Here is a 17,963-nt window from a genome sequence, read left to right as displayed (position 1 = left end):
GATGTATTCTGTACTGTATTGCACAAAAAGGACGCAGATATAAACTATCAACTGTGAAGGATTCGCCATCGTTGTGGTCATCGTTTTGTCTCACTGTACATATTTCTTCGACAACACTAAACCAGTCACTAAAGCTGCAAGATATAACGCAAAGGTAAAATTATGATCGTATTGTAACAAACGTATCTTAAAATACATATATGTGGTATATAAAGCATAGCTAAACGTATGATGAATAATTACCTCACGTCTTATGGCCACCACCTTCTATTGTCTAAAGGAAGTTACGTAAATGTATATTTACCGCTGATTGTCCAACACAGTAAAACTCCTTTCACTAATGAGAAACCTTTTGCCACGCCTCTACCTTTCGGCACGCCCATTGCTCCAGGCTGCACGACGAACTGGCGACGTCATGTTTTTGCTGCGTCGCTTCACTCTCCAATCCAGCGGGTGGCGCTAAACACATTCGTTTGTTTGCCAAACACCATTAAACCTCAGAAGAAGAGTAGTTTCACCGCGCTCTCTGTTGTTGTTGTGTCGGGAGGCTACAAACAGTTCGAAATTTTTCTTTTAAAGGAAAAATTCAGTTTTGAATCAGGTCAGTAAATATCTGTAATGTTCTCGTCCTCATAGTCGAGAGTCTTATTTTTAGGAAGCAGGAATATCTGGAGGATTTGCTGCTGCTGTGAAGATGGAGTTTGTTAAAGAGGAGAGTGAAGAGAACACGAGTGAAACAGAAACCTGGAGAATAAAACAAGAGGAACCAGAAACCTGGAGAATAAAACACGAGGAACCAGAAACCGTGAAAATAAAACACGAGGAACCAGAAATCTGGAGAATAAAACACGAGGAACCAGAAACCTGGAGAATAAAACACGAGGAACCAGAAACCTGGAGAATAAAACACGAGGAACAAGAACCCCACGGAATAAAACACGAGGAACAAGGAGGTTGGTCTTTAATGTCTGTTTGTGGTAATGTTACATTAGGCTTACAACGGTTTGCTTCTCTGGGGTCTGGAGGTTTTTGACATTTATATATATATATATATATATATATATATACACACACACACACACACAAATATACATATTAGTCCTCGTTTTCTATCTATCTATATACACACACACACACACACACAAAATATATATATATACACACACAAATATACATATTAGTCCTCGTTTTCTATCTATCTATATACACACACACACATACACGCATATATATATATAAAAAAAATAAAAATAAAATATTGTACCCGACCCGCTTCCTGACCCACATTTTTAAAAAGCAGTAAATGCTCATCGTAGCGTCATTGGGCCATAGGAACGTAGGCAAAACTAGGCAAAAAACAAACAAAACTAGATATATTATAATTTTGTCAAGAATTATAAGAAAATCGTCAGTAAGCTCATAATTTGTACTAAAATAGTCTAGTCTGGCTATGTCTATTTTTTATATGTATATGTGTGTGTGTATGTGTATATATATATGTATGTATGTATGTGTATATATATATTAGGGCTGCACGATGTGTCGTTTAAGCATTGATATCGCGATGTACAAATCCACGATAGTCAAATTGCAGGATGTGCGATGTAGGCTGTCGTATTTGATCCGTTATTCATTAACTGTACGGGCCAGCTGCTCCCCGGCCCTTGACGAATGTGATTCGCGGATTTATTGCACAGCTTTACCATCATAGAGTGAAAGTTTATCATTTACATGTGTTTTTAAGTCCTGTCAGTTTAACAGGCCAGAGAGAGAGAGCGCGAGAGAGAGATGCCCCGTTTCCACCGCAGGAACTTTAACCAGGAACTAGGGACTTTGGCCTGGTAATCTGTGTGTTTCCACCACAGGAACTAAATAAAGTTCTGGGTAAAAAAAAAGGCCCCTCAGAAAGTCCCTGCTGACGAGGTAGTACTTTTTCAAAGTTCCGGAACTTTAGGGGGCAGGACTTGGGCGCTTAACATCCTGATTGGTTGAGTTCACGCAGCATTGGTTTAGTTCAACCACCATTTATTCGGATCATTTTCAAAATATTACTGTTATTGTGTCTGGAGGTTGACCGATAAATCGGTCGGCCAATATATCGGGCCGATATTTGTAATTTTTTAATATATCGGCATCGGCCGATATCCATGTTTAGTAGCGCCGATTTAAAGTCAGACACGTTGGCGGGCAGCCCCGTGTTATTGTTGCAGTGGAAAGTGCTGCTGCTGCTGCCGCTGCATGTAAAGCACCCCAAGCCAAAACTTTTGGAAGATTCAACAACAGTCCTGGGAGATAAAGGTAGTCAGAGAATTTCACTCTGTAAATGGTGTGGAGAAGTTGACAGCTCATACAAACACTGCAGCGTGATTGAGGGCTCCGTGCTCGGAGAGACAGCTGTCCTGGAGCTGCCCAAAATGGTGAATGACATTTGTTCGGAAGCATGGTTTGATGCAGACAATAACCAGTTTTCCATCCAACTCATTTGTATTTAGGGATGTCAATATTTGATCATTTCCATGATTGATCGTCGTTTAAATTAACGATCAATTAATAACCTTAATGCTGCAAAATGCGTCTGCAGCGGTATTATTATTGTGTGCAAAAGCCACTTGGAAAAAAAGCTTTCTCATTCAATAGAGGTGATTATGATCATTTGATAAAATGAAGAGAGTGCGCCATACGTTTTAGAACATGTTACTTTGTTGACTATTTCCCGTCAAGGAGACCGCTGAATGGGCCTCGTTAAATGGTTTCGTGCTCGTTGTTGTATTTTAAAACGCATCTGCAATGTTTTCAAGTGACACTATAGAAGTGGTGCAACGGATCATCATTGATCCGTGATATGTTCGGATCAATATCTTCGGGTCGGCACACACATGACCTGCAGATTGATTTATGAAAAAAAAAAAGTTGCGCATGTTCAGTCCACACTCAGTGGTCATGGCGAGCGGATGAACGGAGGAGCTTGAACGGCCCGCGCATTTTGGATTCCCTGTCAGATGTAATGATGAAGGAAAGAGGTTAGAGTGAAAAGATTGTGCCAGATCTTTATGAACAGGAGAAGAAAAAAGTTGTGGATGAACTATCCCGAGCATCCTCTGTTGTGCTCACGACAGAAGGGTGGACGTCCAGGGGGACGGAGAGCTTTGTGACGGTAACTGCTCACCATCACAGCAGACTGGGAGATGAGAAGTCCGGTTATGTTAAAAAGAAGATATTATGCCATGTGCACTTTAAGTTGATTTCATATATTTTAATTTAATAATTTAATGTTAATAAAAAAGACAAAAAGTATGTTTTTTGCTGATCAAAAAAATGATCCGATCCATACGAGGATGAGCAAGCGCGGGTTTGACTAGATGTATTTGGAGGTTATTGCTCACATCTCGTTTTGCACATATCCAAATGTTTCCAATATTCTCAATGTATCTGAATGTTAAACTATAATATATATATATATATATATATATATATATATATATATTAGGGCTGTCAACGAATATTCTAAATTCGAATATGTATTCGAATAGTTTTAAAAAAACGAATTTCGAAGGTGAAAATTAATATTCGAATAAAAAACAATGTGGAAAAAAGACCCGCGGTAGTAGAGGCGTGGTTGTCTGCTTTGCGAGTGGGCGCGCTAGCGCGCCTGAGGGTTCAGGGACAGGTCACAGCCTCACAGGAGTCGCACTGTCTGGCACAGCATCACTGCTGAAAGTTGACGCGTCTTCATGGAAGATGCCAGCAAGTGCAGAGCCCAACTCGACTGAATGAAGCCTGCTATATTTGGGACAACAGTCGTGACCTTAAATTGCTTGCACAAAAAATTGTTTGTTCATTTAAACCATTATGCGCAGAGAACGTGAGAGTGAGAGAGCTTGAGGTCTGCAGTCTTGGCCATTAGTTGATTTCCTTGTTTTTGTGTAGGTAATACGTTGTCATATATGTTTAAACTTAAATAGACTATCTATACAAGTAGTTATGTCTCTTTGTATTATTTTTGCCTGTTATTGACGTAATGCGCGTCATTGACAACATGCGCCACCAGATGTTCGAATATTCGTGTATTTTTTATAGGGAATATTCGAACGTCATTTTTGGGCAATTTTGACAGCCCTAATATATATATATATATTAGGGGTGTAACGATACGCGTATTCGTATTGAACCGTTCGTTGGACTAATTAATTATATTTGGAAAATAAAAAAAAATTGTGAAATATAATATGCGTTCAACAAGGTAGCCCAATAACCCAAACGACGTAACAGGCAATGCCCCTGACACCCCCGAAGAAGAAAAAAACACCAACTTATATGTTTATGTTAGGCTACTCAGTCAGGCGCTAGCTCACTCAGTAATACACGCTGAAGGCTCGTTGCAAAATGGCCAATGCGTTTAACAGACCAGAAATAGAAGATCCTCCAATAACCAACAGGTCTGGTGTTTGGGTGCACTTTGTATTCCCTGTAAGCTATAAGGGATATACTACCAAAAGCAAAAAAAAAAAAATTGGGCTCTTCAATCTTCCCCCGCCCATCGAGTGCTTGAAGTGCGTCAGAAACAGAGCGCGCGCACGATCAGTTGTTGGTAATTTATTGTGTAGCGTGCCCGACGCGCATCCAATGTAGACAGCACTGCTTTTGTTAACACACAGCTCGTAGAAACGGGCCTGGCAGCTCGCGCCAGTTCTAGACACGGTGAAAGTTTCCTGATTGTGACGGAAGGCCGAATTTACATGACACATTATAAATGAGCATAGTCTGCGATAGATACAGTGCCAAAAAGAAGAGAAGAGGATAAAGACAGAGGTAAAGAGATGTACTGAAATAACAATTTATTGCATAGGAGTAAGATACTACAATTTCATGGCAGTTATTTTTACCTTAAACTTGATGTTAGCAGTTGTTCTGAGTTCTGAGTCCCCAGACTGTGATTTTGTACAATCATGTCAGTTTTAAGACGCATTTTTTATTATCACTTTTTTATTAATGTTTTACTCTACAGTTGTGCAGTTTTGGGGGGATACAGTACAGGCCAAAAGATTGGAAACATTACTATTTTTAATGTTTTTGAAAGAAGTTTCTTTTGCTCATCAAGCCTGCATTTATTTGATCAAAAATACAGAAAAAAATGTAATATTGTGATATATTATTACAATTTAAAATAATTTGTTTTCAATTTATTATACTTTAAATTATCATTTATTTCTTTGATGCAAATCTGAATTTTCAGCATCATTACTCCATTCTTCAGTGTCACATGTGACATCCGGTCTATCACATGATCCTTTAGAAATCATTCTAATATGATGATTTATTATGAGTGTTGGAAACAGTTCTGCTGTAATGTGTGTGTGTGTGTGTGTGTGTATATATATATATATATATATGCTAAATCATGAACACAATGACAGGGTGAAATGGGCTGTGATGCATGGGGCGCCAGGTAAACTCTTGCCTAGGGCAGCAAATTGGTCGGCCCTGCCCGTTACAATATTCCTTCACGAGCCCATTTCAAACAGACCGTAATTCCTGCTTTGTTCCAAAAAACATAAGCCCTATAGAGAACCAATTGAGTAAAAACACACTCAATATAAAGAGTTATAGAGTTCCATATAAAAGTTACATCTTTGTATTTGTTCATAACTACTACAATAATATAACATTTTCATTTTTTTTTATAAGGAGCTGTTTTTGTTTTATACAGTATGCTGCTAAGAAAACACCATAGAAGATGGGTAGAGAATAGCTCCATCATTGTTCAATGTAAAAAAAAAAAAAAAAAAAAAAAAAACATAAAACATACTTTGTTAGTTTTAATAAATAAAACATTTTTTAAAAAATCAAGGAAATGTCTCTGCCAATTTTTTCTTTTTGCTGTATCTAAAACGTACCGAACCGTGACACCAGTGTATCGTATCGTATCGAACCGAACCGTGAATTTTGTGAACCGTTACACCCCTAATATATATATATATATATATATATATATATATATATATATATACATATATATATATATATATATATATATATACATATACATGTATACATATATACATATATACATATATACATTTTTTTTTTTATGTAAACTAGACGGAAAAGATCATCCTCTTCACATGAGCAAAAACATGCATAACAGCAGAGTGGACTGGTATACTACGGTCTATTTAAACTGACCAGTGCAACCTTTTAAATGTTTGGTTGACTGTACTTTATTTTAATAATGAACAGACTGCGAAGTTTGAAATTAGAATGCACTTTAGATGTTCTGTGTCATTTATACCAAACACAAATGTTGCTGGTTGCTAGTGTGTTTGCAGCACTACTGTTATTTATTTTTTATTTATTTTATTTTGGTATTTTTCAGTTTAATTGATTTTTATTTCCAAAATTGTATTTATTTAAATGTATATTTAAGTTTACATTAATGTTCCAACAAACTTGAAAAATTCTACTTGATAAATGCTCTAAAACCTTTATATACCGGTTAGTGTTGTCACGGTACCAAAATTTCAGTATTCGGTACCGATACCAGTGAAAATCCACAGTTCTCGGTACCAATTTCGGTACCAAAGCAAAACACAAAAGTATGCTAATTAAAAAAAAAAATTACTTTTTAGCACTAAAAATAAAACCAATGCCATTCTTTATACTTATTTACAATTGTTTAAAGTTTTTCTACAAGTTATATAATTATGAAAAACAGTAAACAAGTTTCCACACAAATTTAATTTGTCTTTTAATTTATGAAATTTAAACATTTTATTTTTGGTAAATAAAGGGAATTTGCTATTAAAATTAAAACATGGAAGAAATATTGTGATTTATTTCTTTAAAAAATAAAGTTTTATTATTTTTTTCAACAGTAGCAGTATCACATACATTTTACTAAATAATAGTAATATTTCTAGCACAATGCCTTTATGTAAAAATTAACTTTTAGGCCTAATGAATGCATATTTGTCATTTGAGTATTGATAATACTACTACTAATTCTACTATCATACTAATGTATATACAATGCACTATAAATTGATGAGCTGCTGGGCTCATGAATATTAATCACGTTGTCTGCGTTCGGTCAAAATGATTTGCTGAAATCTAAACAGGGACGGCAAGAGATCAGCGCCAGCCAATGAAATTGCCATTTGCGCATTAGCTCCGCCCACTACCGGAGCACTACTTCTGCTTGTTCGAAAATGAATGAATAATTCTAAATTAACTCCATTATTTTGACAGGAGAAGACAACAAAGAATAGTTTACATATAGCATGTCGATTCAGCGTGGTAAGACTCTCGCTCTCTCTCTCTTTGCATGTGTGAGAAACAGCGCTATCAGTAAAGCGACGGCGAGTCGTGCTCCTTCACACAGAGTTTACAGAGCATCAAATACAGGTGCGATGTGCGTCCATTGAGATAAACTGAAAAGTTCAGATCGCTTGATGGAGAGAGAACTCTGAAGCTCAGATGCTGAAATTAATGCAAGCGTCATGCGCTTCAGTCTATGTAGTAAACAAACCCGCACGTCTCTGCCATTCATTAATTCACACAGAGACGCGCAGAACACGGATTCATATTTCAAACAACTTTTGCGGCTTAACATTTACGGATACTGGTCCATATGGAGATTTGATTTGATTAATTTATGCTTTGACAAATTCCATGACTGTCCATATTAAAATGTAAGTTTCATTTTCATGACTGGATTTTGAGATTCCGTCCTCGTTTTCTGCTTCACGGAAATCATAGCGCTGAACCGGGTTTGAACGGGACCTCGGTACTACCGGTACTTAAAGAAACCTGGTACCGTCACATTTAATTTTTTTTAGTACCGACTTGGTACCGAAGTACCGGGTCTTTTGACAATACTAATACCGGTATATATATATATATATATATATATATATATATATATATATATATACATTACCTGTTTTATATATTTAATACTTGGTCAGTTTGATTTGTTTGGTTAACTTTGAAAAAAATATTTATTTTAATACCATGCAGTGCACAAAATTAAGATTCGAGAGATGGTTCAAGTAGGGCTGCACGATATTGGGAAAAAATTACATTGCGATATTTTATTTTTCTGCGATTATATTTTGCGATATGAAATCTAATCAAATTTTTTCTTACAAACAAAAATGGGGTGAGCACACTTACACTCTCATTTTAATTGATTTAAACATCGACACCATCGTGTCAATTGATTAATATGTGCGAGAGAGAGAGAGCAAGACAGCGCTCGTGTTGTTTGAAGACGTCGAGCGTGCGGCCGAGGCTTGCTCTCTCTCACGCGCGCCTCGCTCTTGCTCTCTCTCTCGCGGGCGCTACCTCTCTCTCTCTCTCGCGCGCGCGCTACCTCTCTCTCTCTCGCGCGCGCGCGCGTGCTCTCTCTGGCCCATACAGTTAATTAATAACGGATCTACTACGACAGCCTACATCGCACATCCTGCGATGTGACTATCGTGGATTCGTACATTGCGATATCGATGCTTAAACGACACATCGTGCAGCCCTAGGTTCAAGTCAGTGCTCAATAAATCATGATAAGTTTAGAAATGTTGTGCATCCACTTATTATTATTGTTTCATTTTGGCATGCAAATGAAGTGGAAAACTTCAAGATATCGTCCCTAAAAATTGGCAGCACATATCGGCTGACCTTGACCTCTAAACTTTGGCATCGGCTATAGAAAAACCCATATCGGTCGATCTCTAATTGTGTCATGAAATGTCATTTTAAAAGTATGTCAGGCGAGAATGTAGTTGTTTAAAACTCAAATCTGTGGTTTATTTAAAAAGACAGCACCTATTAAAAAATTATTTTCGCCGATCTCGGAGACGTGAGCTCCACGCGATCAGCGGGACCTCAGTAATCATGTATCCACCGAGAGCAGCCTCTCCTCGGCTAGTCCTTCTGATATGTGCCGCTGGCTTTGATGTCTCTTTAGTGGTTAATCATAAGATATAAAAATTTGTTTTGGGTAAATCTAACAGGTTATCTTTGGTGTGTATTCAATTTATCTATATGTTACAATGAAAATAAAAAAGGCAAATTTATATAATATTTCGTTTCATTGTAATGGCTGTATATATACACATATCCCTGAACTAAGTACATTTCTGCTGCTGTTATTATGTTTAAATGAAAACGAAAGGAGGCAGTGGTATTTGATTTCCTATTTCGTTTTATTGTAAATGTACAGTGAGGAAAATAGCAGTAGTCAAGGCGAGCTGACTGATGTTATCAAGTACGCTGCTGTTTGCAGATTTACCGGATTTGCGTCGTTGCGGACATCACACTCCCGAGTCGAATGCGCAAAGTCTGAACAACCGAGGATGCACGTCCAAGATCAGCATACTATAGTATTGAGAAACGCGCGCAGACCTACGTCACCAGTCTTATTTGCCTAATCTTCCCGGTACTTTACACCGTGGTGGAAACGCAGAAAGCAACAGGTCTGGGGGGAAAAAGTTCCTGGGGAAAAAAGTTACTAGTACAAATGTTCGGGGTAATTTCGGTGGAAACGCGGCAAGAGAGAGAGAGAGCCCCGGCTGCACACTCACCGTCTTCAAACAACACGAGCGCTGTCTTGCTCTCTCTCCCTCGCTTATATTAATCAATTGACACGATGGTGTCGATGTTTAAATCATTTAAAATGAGAATGTAAGTGTGCTCACCCCATTTTTGTTTGTAAGAAAAAATTTGATTAGATTTCATATTGCAATATATATAGCAGAAAAATAAAATATCGTAATGTCATTTTTTCCCAATATCGTGCAGCCCTAATATATATGTATGTATATGTGTATGTATGTATATATAATATACGTATGTGTGTGTGTTTTTATATATATATATATACCGTATTTTCCGGACTATGAGTCGCACTTTTTTTCATAGTTTGGCTGGTCCTGCGACTTATAGTCAGGTGCGACTAATCAAAATTACTTTGACATGAACCAAGAGAAATGAACTAAAAATGAATCAAGAGAAAACATTACCGTCTACAGCCGCAAGAGGGTGCTCTATGCTGCTCAGTGCTTCTGTAGTCTACACTGAAGACATAGGGGCGCCCTCTGGCGGCTGTAGACGGTAATGTTTTCTCTTGTTTCTAAATAAATGCGACTTATAGTTCAGTGCGACTTATATGTTTTTTTCCTCATCATGACTTATTTTTGGACTGATGCGACTTATACTCAGGAGCGACTTATAGTCTGAAAAATACGGTGTGTGTATATATATATTTGTCACAGGACGCATGATATGACAGTTGAGTCCAACTATATTCTAGTTGTTTTATGAACTAGCTGTTTTAAATACAGTATTTTTTCTTTTGCACAGTAGTGTGCATGTTTATGTGTGTGTGTGTGTGTGTATGTGTATATATATATACACACACACACATAAACATGCACACTACTGTGCAATAGTCTTGGTGGTCACAATGGTGTTCAGCCAGTTATTTATATCTTTTGATGTAGTGTGTCAGTAGGAACCATCAGGTTACGTTTCCAAACATTAATTTTGTGATTAATTTTAATAACAATTAGGGCTGTCTCTTTTAGTTCGAAAATCGATTGCACAATCGATCGGACCAACCAAAAAAAGTTTCCAAAATGAAAATAGGGAATCGCTTTTAACCAAATATGTACACTATTAATTTTAAAATAATTAAAAAAATTAAAAATATAGATGTAACAAGCAGAAAAAGAAAATAAAGAATTCCGAAAGTGCAGTATGCCTTGCGAAAGCTAGACAGAAAATACCAGCAATTTTACGCGCCTATAAGACCCAGTGGTGTCGAAAGCGACCTCTTATGCTGCGTTCACACCAAACGCGAATGATTAAGTCAATATGGAGAAGCGTTTACGCGCGTCTGGAGGTCTCGCAGCGTGGGAGACGCAAATTCGCCTCATTCTCGCATCTACTGTAGTTACAGGAGATTCTGAGTTATGAAAAGGACCATTGCAAGCTGACAGCAACCGGCTTTTGTGATGGAAAATTTGCAGTAATACCCCCACCTTGCGCAGCTGCACGTGAGTGTCCCTGGGACATCAGTGCGGTCGGAGCATGTCTTCTCAAAAGTTGGGACACAAGTTTCATTTTTTTGAACAGTTGTTTGAAATGGATTAAATCATTATTTAAAATAATCTTGGAGATTTTTGAATTGCCTAAATCATTAATGCAGCCGGTTTGAAGCCTGCAGTGATGTTTTTCTTTTGTTATGGCAGCCGTCCCCTTTGCACATATATTTTTTCCATAATGTTGCACTCCTGTTGCTGTTTGTTACTCTGCACAAAACTTCATGCCAATAAATAAGACATATTGCTGACTTTTGCGTTTCCAGCGCTCTCTTTACGTTTGTCCGTTATTTGACGTTGAAAAAGGAAATGTCTTTTTTTTTAGACATGGAAAATCGTTTTTACAATCGATTCAATGAACACTTATGTCTTAAAAATCGTAAATGATTTTTTCACAAAAGTGACAGCCCTAATAATAATATATTAAGATTTTTGAATGCACAAGCAGTCTGACGACAGCCGGTGATCTGATCTCACCATCATCAAATCTATCTGTGATTACGTGAAGAAATCTACTGAAAATTAGACAAACTTAATCTAAAATGATATTTTCTACTGACACCCTACAGCAAAAGAAATAAGAAATTGTCTGAACACGAACACCATTCTTTTAGGTGAAAAAACTAACGTGCCTAAGACTTTTGCACAGTAACGTATCTATAAAGTATAATTAGATTAACTGTATGTCATGCCCGGCTTTGCTGTGCTGGGTGTGCTCACTCCACCATGGGCAGAAAATGTGTGGCCCGTCTCTCTCCCCCCAATCTGAAGGGGGAGCTATCTGTTTTCGGTCCATCTGACAGTAGCTGATTGACAGGACTATTTAAAAGCATCTCCTGCCAGTTGTTCTTTCTCTGCTCTGGGCTGCGCGTCTCTGCTCTGCTCTGGCCTCTAGGCTGGTGGCAGCACCATCATATTCCTTTTTTGCTTTTTTGCATTACACATAGTTTACACTTTACTGATCTGCACTACACTTTTGATTAGTTTTCTTTTGTTTCTCATTTACTGACTTTATTGATTCAAATTATGATTTCATTGTATAATTTAATGTTTTAATTATTTTGGATTTAACGTAACCTGCTTTGTGGTCTTCCCTATGTCATTGCTACTGTGAGCCAGGTAGTCGTGACATATCATAACATGACAAATCATGTTGCAGTTTTAACAATTCGACTTGCTGTTCAAATGTTAATACACTGGATTTTTGCTGTGGACCTACCATCAAACTCTGAGTGGGGTCACTATCCAAAGTATGCTCACTATCTGAACCCGACGCCCCCTGACTACATCGCTTTGGCAATATCTCGTCAGGTAACACGTTCTTATCAACCAAACACGCACGAATGAAATCAAGCAGCTCATGCTTTTTAGCTCCCTTCGGCAATGTTACAGCAATTTTATAGTGCTTGACCAAACCATGCAATTGAATAATATATTAAACACCGCAAGCAAGGCCAATGAAGGAGCAGCCAAAAACACCTCAAGTGTATCCATTATTACAACATAAATTACAAATCATCACTCAACAATTAAACCAGGCATTGTCTACAAGTAAACCCCCAGCAGCAATACATCTAGCCAAACCAATGAAAACTAGGCCTATATCTCAATGTCTTTCGGGTCATTACAGAATTCCAACCACCCAAATTAAATCGTATGAAGCGGAATGCAGCTCATGTTACAGGACAACAATGGAGTTCCCCCTAAATATTTACCCCCCTACTATTCTGATCTATCTTCACACTAAGTCCAAGAACAAGGCTAATTTACTCGCCAATACCAATGGAATCATACTGTCCCAACACAAGTCAATTCAGCCGGTGCTCCACGGCGGTGCCCTCGTTCGGACTTCAGTGAACAGCAATCTAAACCCACGCCGAAGCGCACTAATTGAGGATAAATCAGGCTCCGTAAAATGCCATCCTGCATCAGAAGTAGCCCTACAAACACACTTCGCTACTCAAACTATACAAACAAAATATGGTTGGTCAAATTGCTCTAATCTGCGCAAATATTCTCAATTTCTTCCACAAGCAAAAAATAATTATTTTAGCGATCAAAATACTAAAGTAACAATCTCGATGCGAAACTCCCCAACAAACAAACACAACGCGTGCCAGCTGATTAGATAACTACCATCAGCTGATCACCGATACGGTTCATTCACAAAAATGTGAACCAATGACGTAGCACTACCCACGCAACTATGCCTACACCATATTGCGAATTATAGTAGTCTACTTACATTTGGGATCCAAATGGCCAGACGAGCCCCCATATGTCACGACTACCTGGCTCACAGTAGCAATGACATAGGGAAGACCACAAAGCGTGTTACGTTAAATCCAAAATAATTTATTAAAACATTAAATTATACAATGAAATCATAATTTGAATCAATAAATGTAAATGAGAAACAAAAGAAAACTAATCAAAAGTGTAGTGCAGATCAGTAAAGTGTAAACTATGTGTAATGCAAAAAAAAGGAATAAAAAAGGAGGCCAGAGCAGAGCAGAGAAAGAACAACTGGCAGGAGATGCTTTTAAATAGTCCTGTTAATCAGCTACTGTCAGATGGACCGAAAACAGACAGTTCCCCCTTCAGATTGGGGGGAGAGAGACGGCCCACACTTTTTCTGCCCATGGTGGAGTGAGCACACCCAGCACAATTTAAATAAATAATAAAGTATAATTAAAGTATGCGTTCATATGTCTTTAGGGCTAGATTTTCGCTAGAGGAAACAGCTGTGGTGTGATGAGCGGTGAAACGAGCGAAAACCAATTGTTCCCTCATTGCCTTTTGTAAACTGTATTCATGACAACATAACTGCACAGATACAGATATTCTAACAATTTATTGATAAACACGAAACTTGTGTCCTTTTTCTGTTTCGCCGCAGCACCGGGTTTCAGTTCCCAACCCAAGTCAGACTGCTTATACATTGAAAAATCTCACTACATTATTATTACAATTAATGGAAAAATGAATGTTTGGAAACGTAAACAGATATTTCCTACTGACACACTACAGCAAAATATATAAATAACTGACTTAAAACCATTATTTGGGGTGAAAATATTAATGTGCTTAGAACCTTTGCACAGTACTATATATATATATATATATATATATATATATGTATATATGTATATATGTATATATATGTATATATGTATATATATGTATATGTGTATATATATATATATATATATATATATACAGGGCTGGGAAGGTTACTTTTAAAATGTATTTCGTTCGATTACTTAGGCTTAGTAACTTAATCTAAATACTTCAAAATGCTTTTTAACACAAAGGAACATATTAACTTGATGTCTTGTTTTTATGCTTTCTGACATCTACCAGCCATAAGATTCGTTTACAATAATTTTTTATTTAAATAATGTAGCACGTCATGATGCAATGTGGGGTTAGTCTGGAGCATAGAAAACAGCCTCGCCGATGGCACAGATGTCCCGGAAATAGAGATAACATCTCGCTAGAGTGACCAGCTTTGGGAAGCGCCTTTCATTTGCTTGTGGATGTTTGCTTTGCAAGTGATATAGCATTGTACTTGCACTACTGCTTTATTTAAATACCATGTACCATATTTTGCAAGTAACTTCAATGCCCTTTCGGTCGAAATGGGCCTACCTTTTAGAGATCGACCGATATGGGTTTTTCTATAGCCGATGCCGATGTTTAGAGGTCAGGGTCAGCCGATGGCCAATATGTGCTGCCGATTTTTAGGGTGGATATCAAGTTTTCCCCTTCATTTGCATGCTAAAATGACACTAATAATAAGTGGATGCACAACATTTCTAAACTTATCATCATTTATTGAGCACTGACTTGAACCATCTCTCGAATCTTAATTTTGTGCACTGCACGGTATTAAAATAAAAAAATGCATCCAAAGTTAACCAAACAAAACAATAAACTGAATTAAATATATAAAACAGGTAATATATATATGTCAATCATTTACATAAAAGTTTTAGAGCATTTATCAAGTAGAATTTTTCAAGTTTGCTGGAACATAAATGTAAACTTAAATATACATTTAAATAAATACAATTTTAGAAATAAAAATCAATTAAACTGAAAAATAAAAAAAAATTAAATATATAAAAAATAAATAACAGTAGTGCTGCAAACACAATAGCAACCAGCAACATTTGTGTTTGGTATAAATGACACAGAACATCTAAAGTGCATTCTAATTTCAAACTTACATCGCAGTCTGTTCATTATTAAAATACAGTCAACCAAACATTTAAGGTTACACTGGTCAGTTTAAATAGACCGTAGTATACCAGTCCACTCTGCTGTTATGCATGTTTTTGCTCATGTGAAGAGGATGATCTTTTCCATCTAGTTTACATAAAAAAATAAAAAATATTATAGTTTAACATTCAGATACATTGGGAATATGGAAACAATTGGATATGTGCAGAACGAGACGTGAGCAATAACCTCCAAATACATCTAGTCAAACCCGCGCTCGCTCTTCCTCGTATGGATCGGATCAGAAAAAAAAAAGGCCAAGACAAATAAACATACGTTTCGTCTTTTTTTAATTAACATTAAATTATTAAATTAAAATATATGAAATCAACTTAAAGTGCACATGGCATAATATCTTCTTTTTAACATAATAGCCGGACTTCTCATCTCCCTGTCTGCTGTGAGGAAGTGAGCAGTTATCGTCACAGAGCTCTCCACCCTTCTGTCGTGAGCGCAACAGAGGATGCTCGAGATAGTTCGTCCACAACTTTTTTCTTCTCCTGTTCATAAAGATCTGACACAATCTTTTCGCTGAAGTGGGTGCGCGCCGCGATGTCGTCTCTACGTACCGTCACGGTTTTACACCTCTTTCCTTCATCATTATATCTGACAGGGAAGCCAAAATGGGCGGGGCGTTCAAGTTCCTCCGTTCGCCATGACCACTGAGTGTGAACTCAACGCGCAACTTTTTTTTCATAAATCAATCCGCGGGTCACGTGTGTGCCGAACCGAAGATATTGATCCGAACGGATCACGGATCAATGATGATCCATTGCACCACTTCTATAGTGTCATTTGAAAACACTGCAGTTGCGTTTTAAAATACAACTACTAGCACCACGAAACCATTTAAAGAGGCGCATTCAGCGGTCTCCTTGATGGGAAACAGTCAACAAAGTAGAGTTCCGATTCCGATACTAGTATCGGAAATATCCCCGATTACCACAACAAACTCTGGCATCGGCATCGGCGAGTACATGAACCCATATACCAATCCGATACCATTTTCTTAAACAAGACCTAGTTATGACCGCTAGCTTTGCCTAACCGCTGCACGGATCTTCTTCGCAGCGAAGAAGAAATGAAAACACGTTAGCAGCACTGATCTATATATGACTGGATCGCTCATCGCGTTCTAAACGGTCAACAGAGAGTGGAGCCGCTTCTATATTATAGATCAGTGGTTAGCAGTATGTCCGCTGTTTAGCAGTATTTCAGACTGGACCAACCAGACAGTAAAACGGCGACTAGGGATGCCACAAGTACTGCCACTTCACTACCAAGTCGGAGCTGAAAATTTAAAAATGTAATGATACCAGCGTCTCTGTAGTACCGGTAGTAAGTTAGAGTATATTCATTACCCGCAGCTGCGTTCAGTCGCTTCCGTGTTAGTCTAAGCGCAGGGCTCCAGACTGTAGCCGAAGCCTGTAGCTGTTTTGTAGTATCTGCATGGACATGAACGCATAAACCATCACTTCATGAGAATTTAACGTTTCATTTGAGAAAACGGTTCGGTTTAACGTGAGTAAATTGACAATATATTAAGCTGCTGTTGTAGCCTACAGTAGATTTAGCTATGTCCATGTAGTAATAATAATACGTCTCTATTAATGATAATAATTATGCCTCGATGGTTACTTGTTTTTTACTTGTTTTGTTGTAAAGAGATTATCTGATTAATATATCATTTTTTATATTCCTAGACTTATTTGTTGCAGTTTTTTATACAGTTATATTGTAAAACTAAAATACCTTTTTTAGTTTGCGGTGTTAGATTTTTGGCTGCATTTGAAGTTCATTTTGCTTAAGAAAATAAATAATATTACTGTCAAATTCATGTCAGATAATAAAAATACTGTAATAAATACAGTAGTTAACCATGTATTTGTTCATGTTTTATTAAGGGATAAGTCTGAAGCACACCATAAAATAATTCTAGCAATTAACACAGGGCTAGTAGTATATACAGCTGTATATACAGATACACACCCAGGTATCGGATCAGTACTCGGTATCGGCCGATACCCTAAGCCCAGGTATCGGAATCGGTATCTGGAAGAGAAAAGGGTATCGGAACATCTCTACAACAAAGTAAAATGATCTCCAACGTATGGCGCACTGTCTTCATTTTATCAAATGATCATAATCACATCTAACGTTATTCATTTTACAGTCCTGCTACTAGCATTTTATTCATACTAAAACCCCTTTAATTCGGGTTAGAAAGCTTTTTTTCCAAGTGGCTTTTGCACACAATAATAATACCGCTGCAGACACATTTTGCAGCATTAAAGTTATTAATTGATTGTTAATTTAAACAACGATCGATCATGGAAATTATCGAATATTGACATCCCTAAATACAAATGAGTTGGATGGAAACCTGGTTACTGTCTGCATCAAACCATGCTTCCGAACAAATGTCATTCACCGTTCTGGGCAGCTCCAGGACAGCTGTCTCTCCGAGCACGGTTCTGTCTGTGAGAGGGGCGGAGTAACGGAGCCCTCAATCACGCTGCAGTGTTTGTAAGAGCTGTCAACTTCTCCACACCAATTACAGAGTGAAATTCTCTGACTACCTTT

The 17,963-nt window shown here is 37.5% G+C and overlaps 1 protein-coding gene across 1 annotated transcript in view; it reads left to right on the top strand.

The window, feature by feature from the left end:
- Positions 1-524: 524 nt before the first annotated feature.
- The window catches only part of LOC132157024 (zinc finger protein 271-like), a 29,360-nt gene continuing 11,921 nt past the window's right edge, over positions 525-17,963 (top strand). Inside the window, exon 1 of the mRNA XM_059566184.1 lies at positions 525-953. Coding sequence (XP_059422167.1) covers positions 695-953 — 259 coding nt within the window. The 5' untranslated portion in view covers positions 525-694. The remainder of the gene's footprint in view (positions 954-17,963) is intronic.

This window comes from Carassius carassius, chromosome 1 (assembly GCF_963082965.1).
Source record: "Carassius carassius chromosome 1, fCarCar2.1, whole genome shotgun sequence".
NCBI lineage: Eukaryota > Metazoa > Chordata > Actinopteri > Cypriniformes > Cyprinidae > Carassius > Carassius carassius.
Note: the sequence above shows the minus strand (reverse complement) of the source record. Positions and strands in the feature narration are given on the sequence as shown.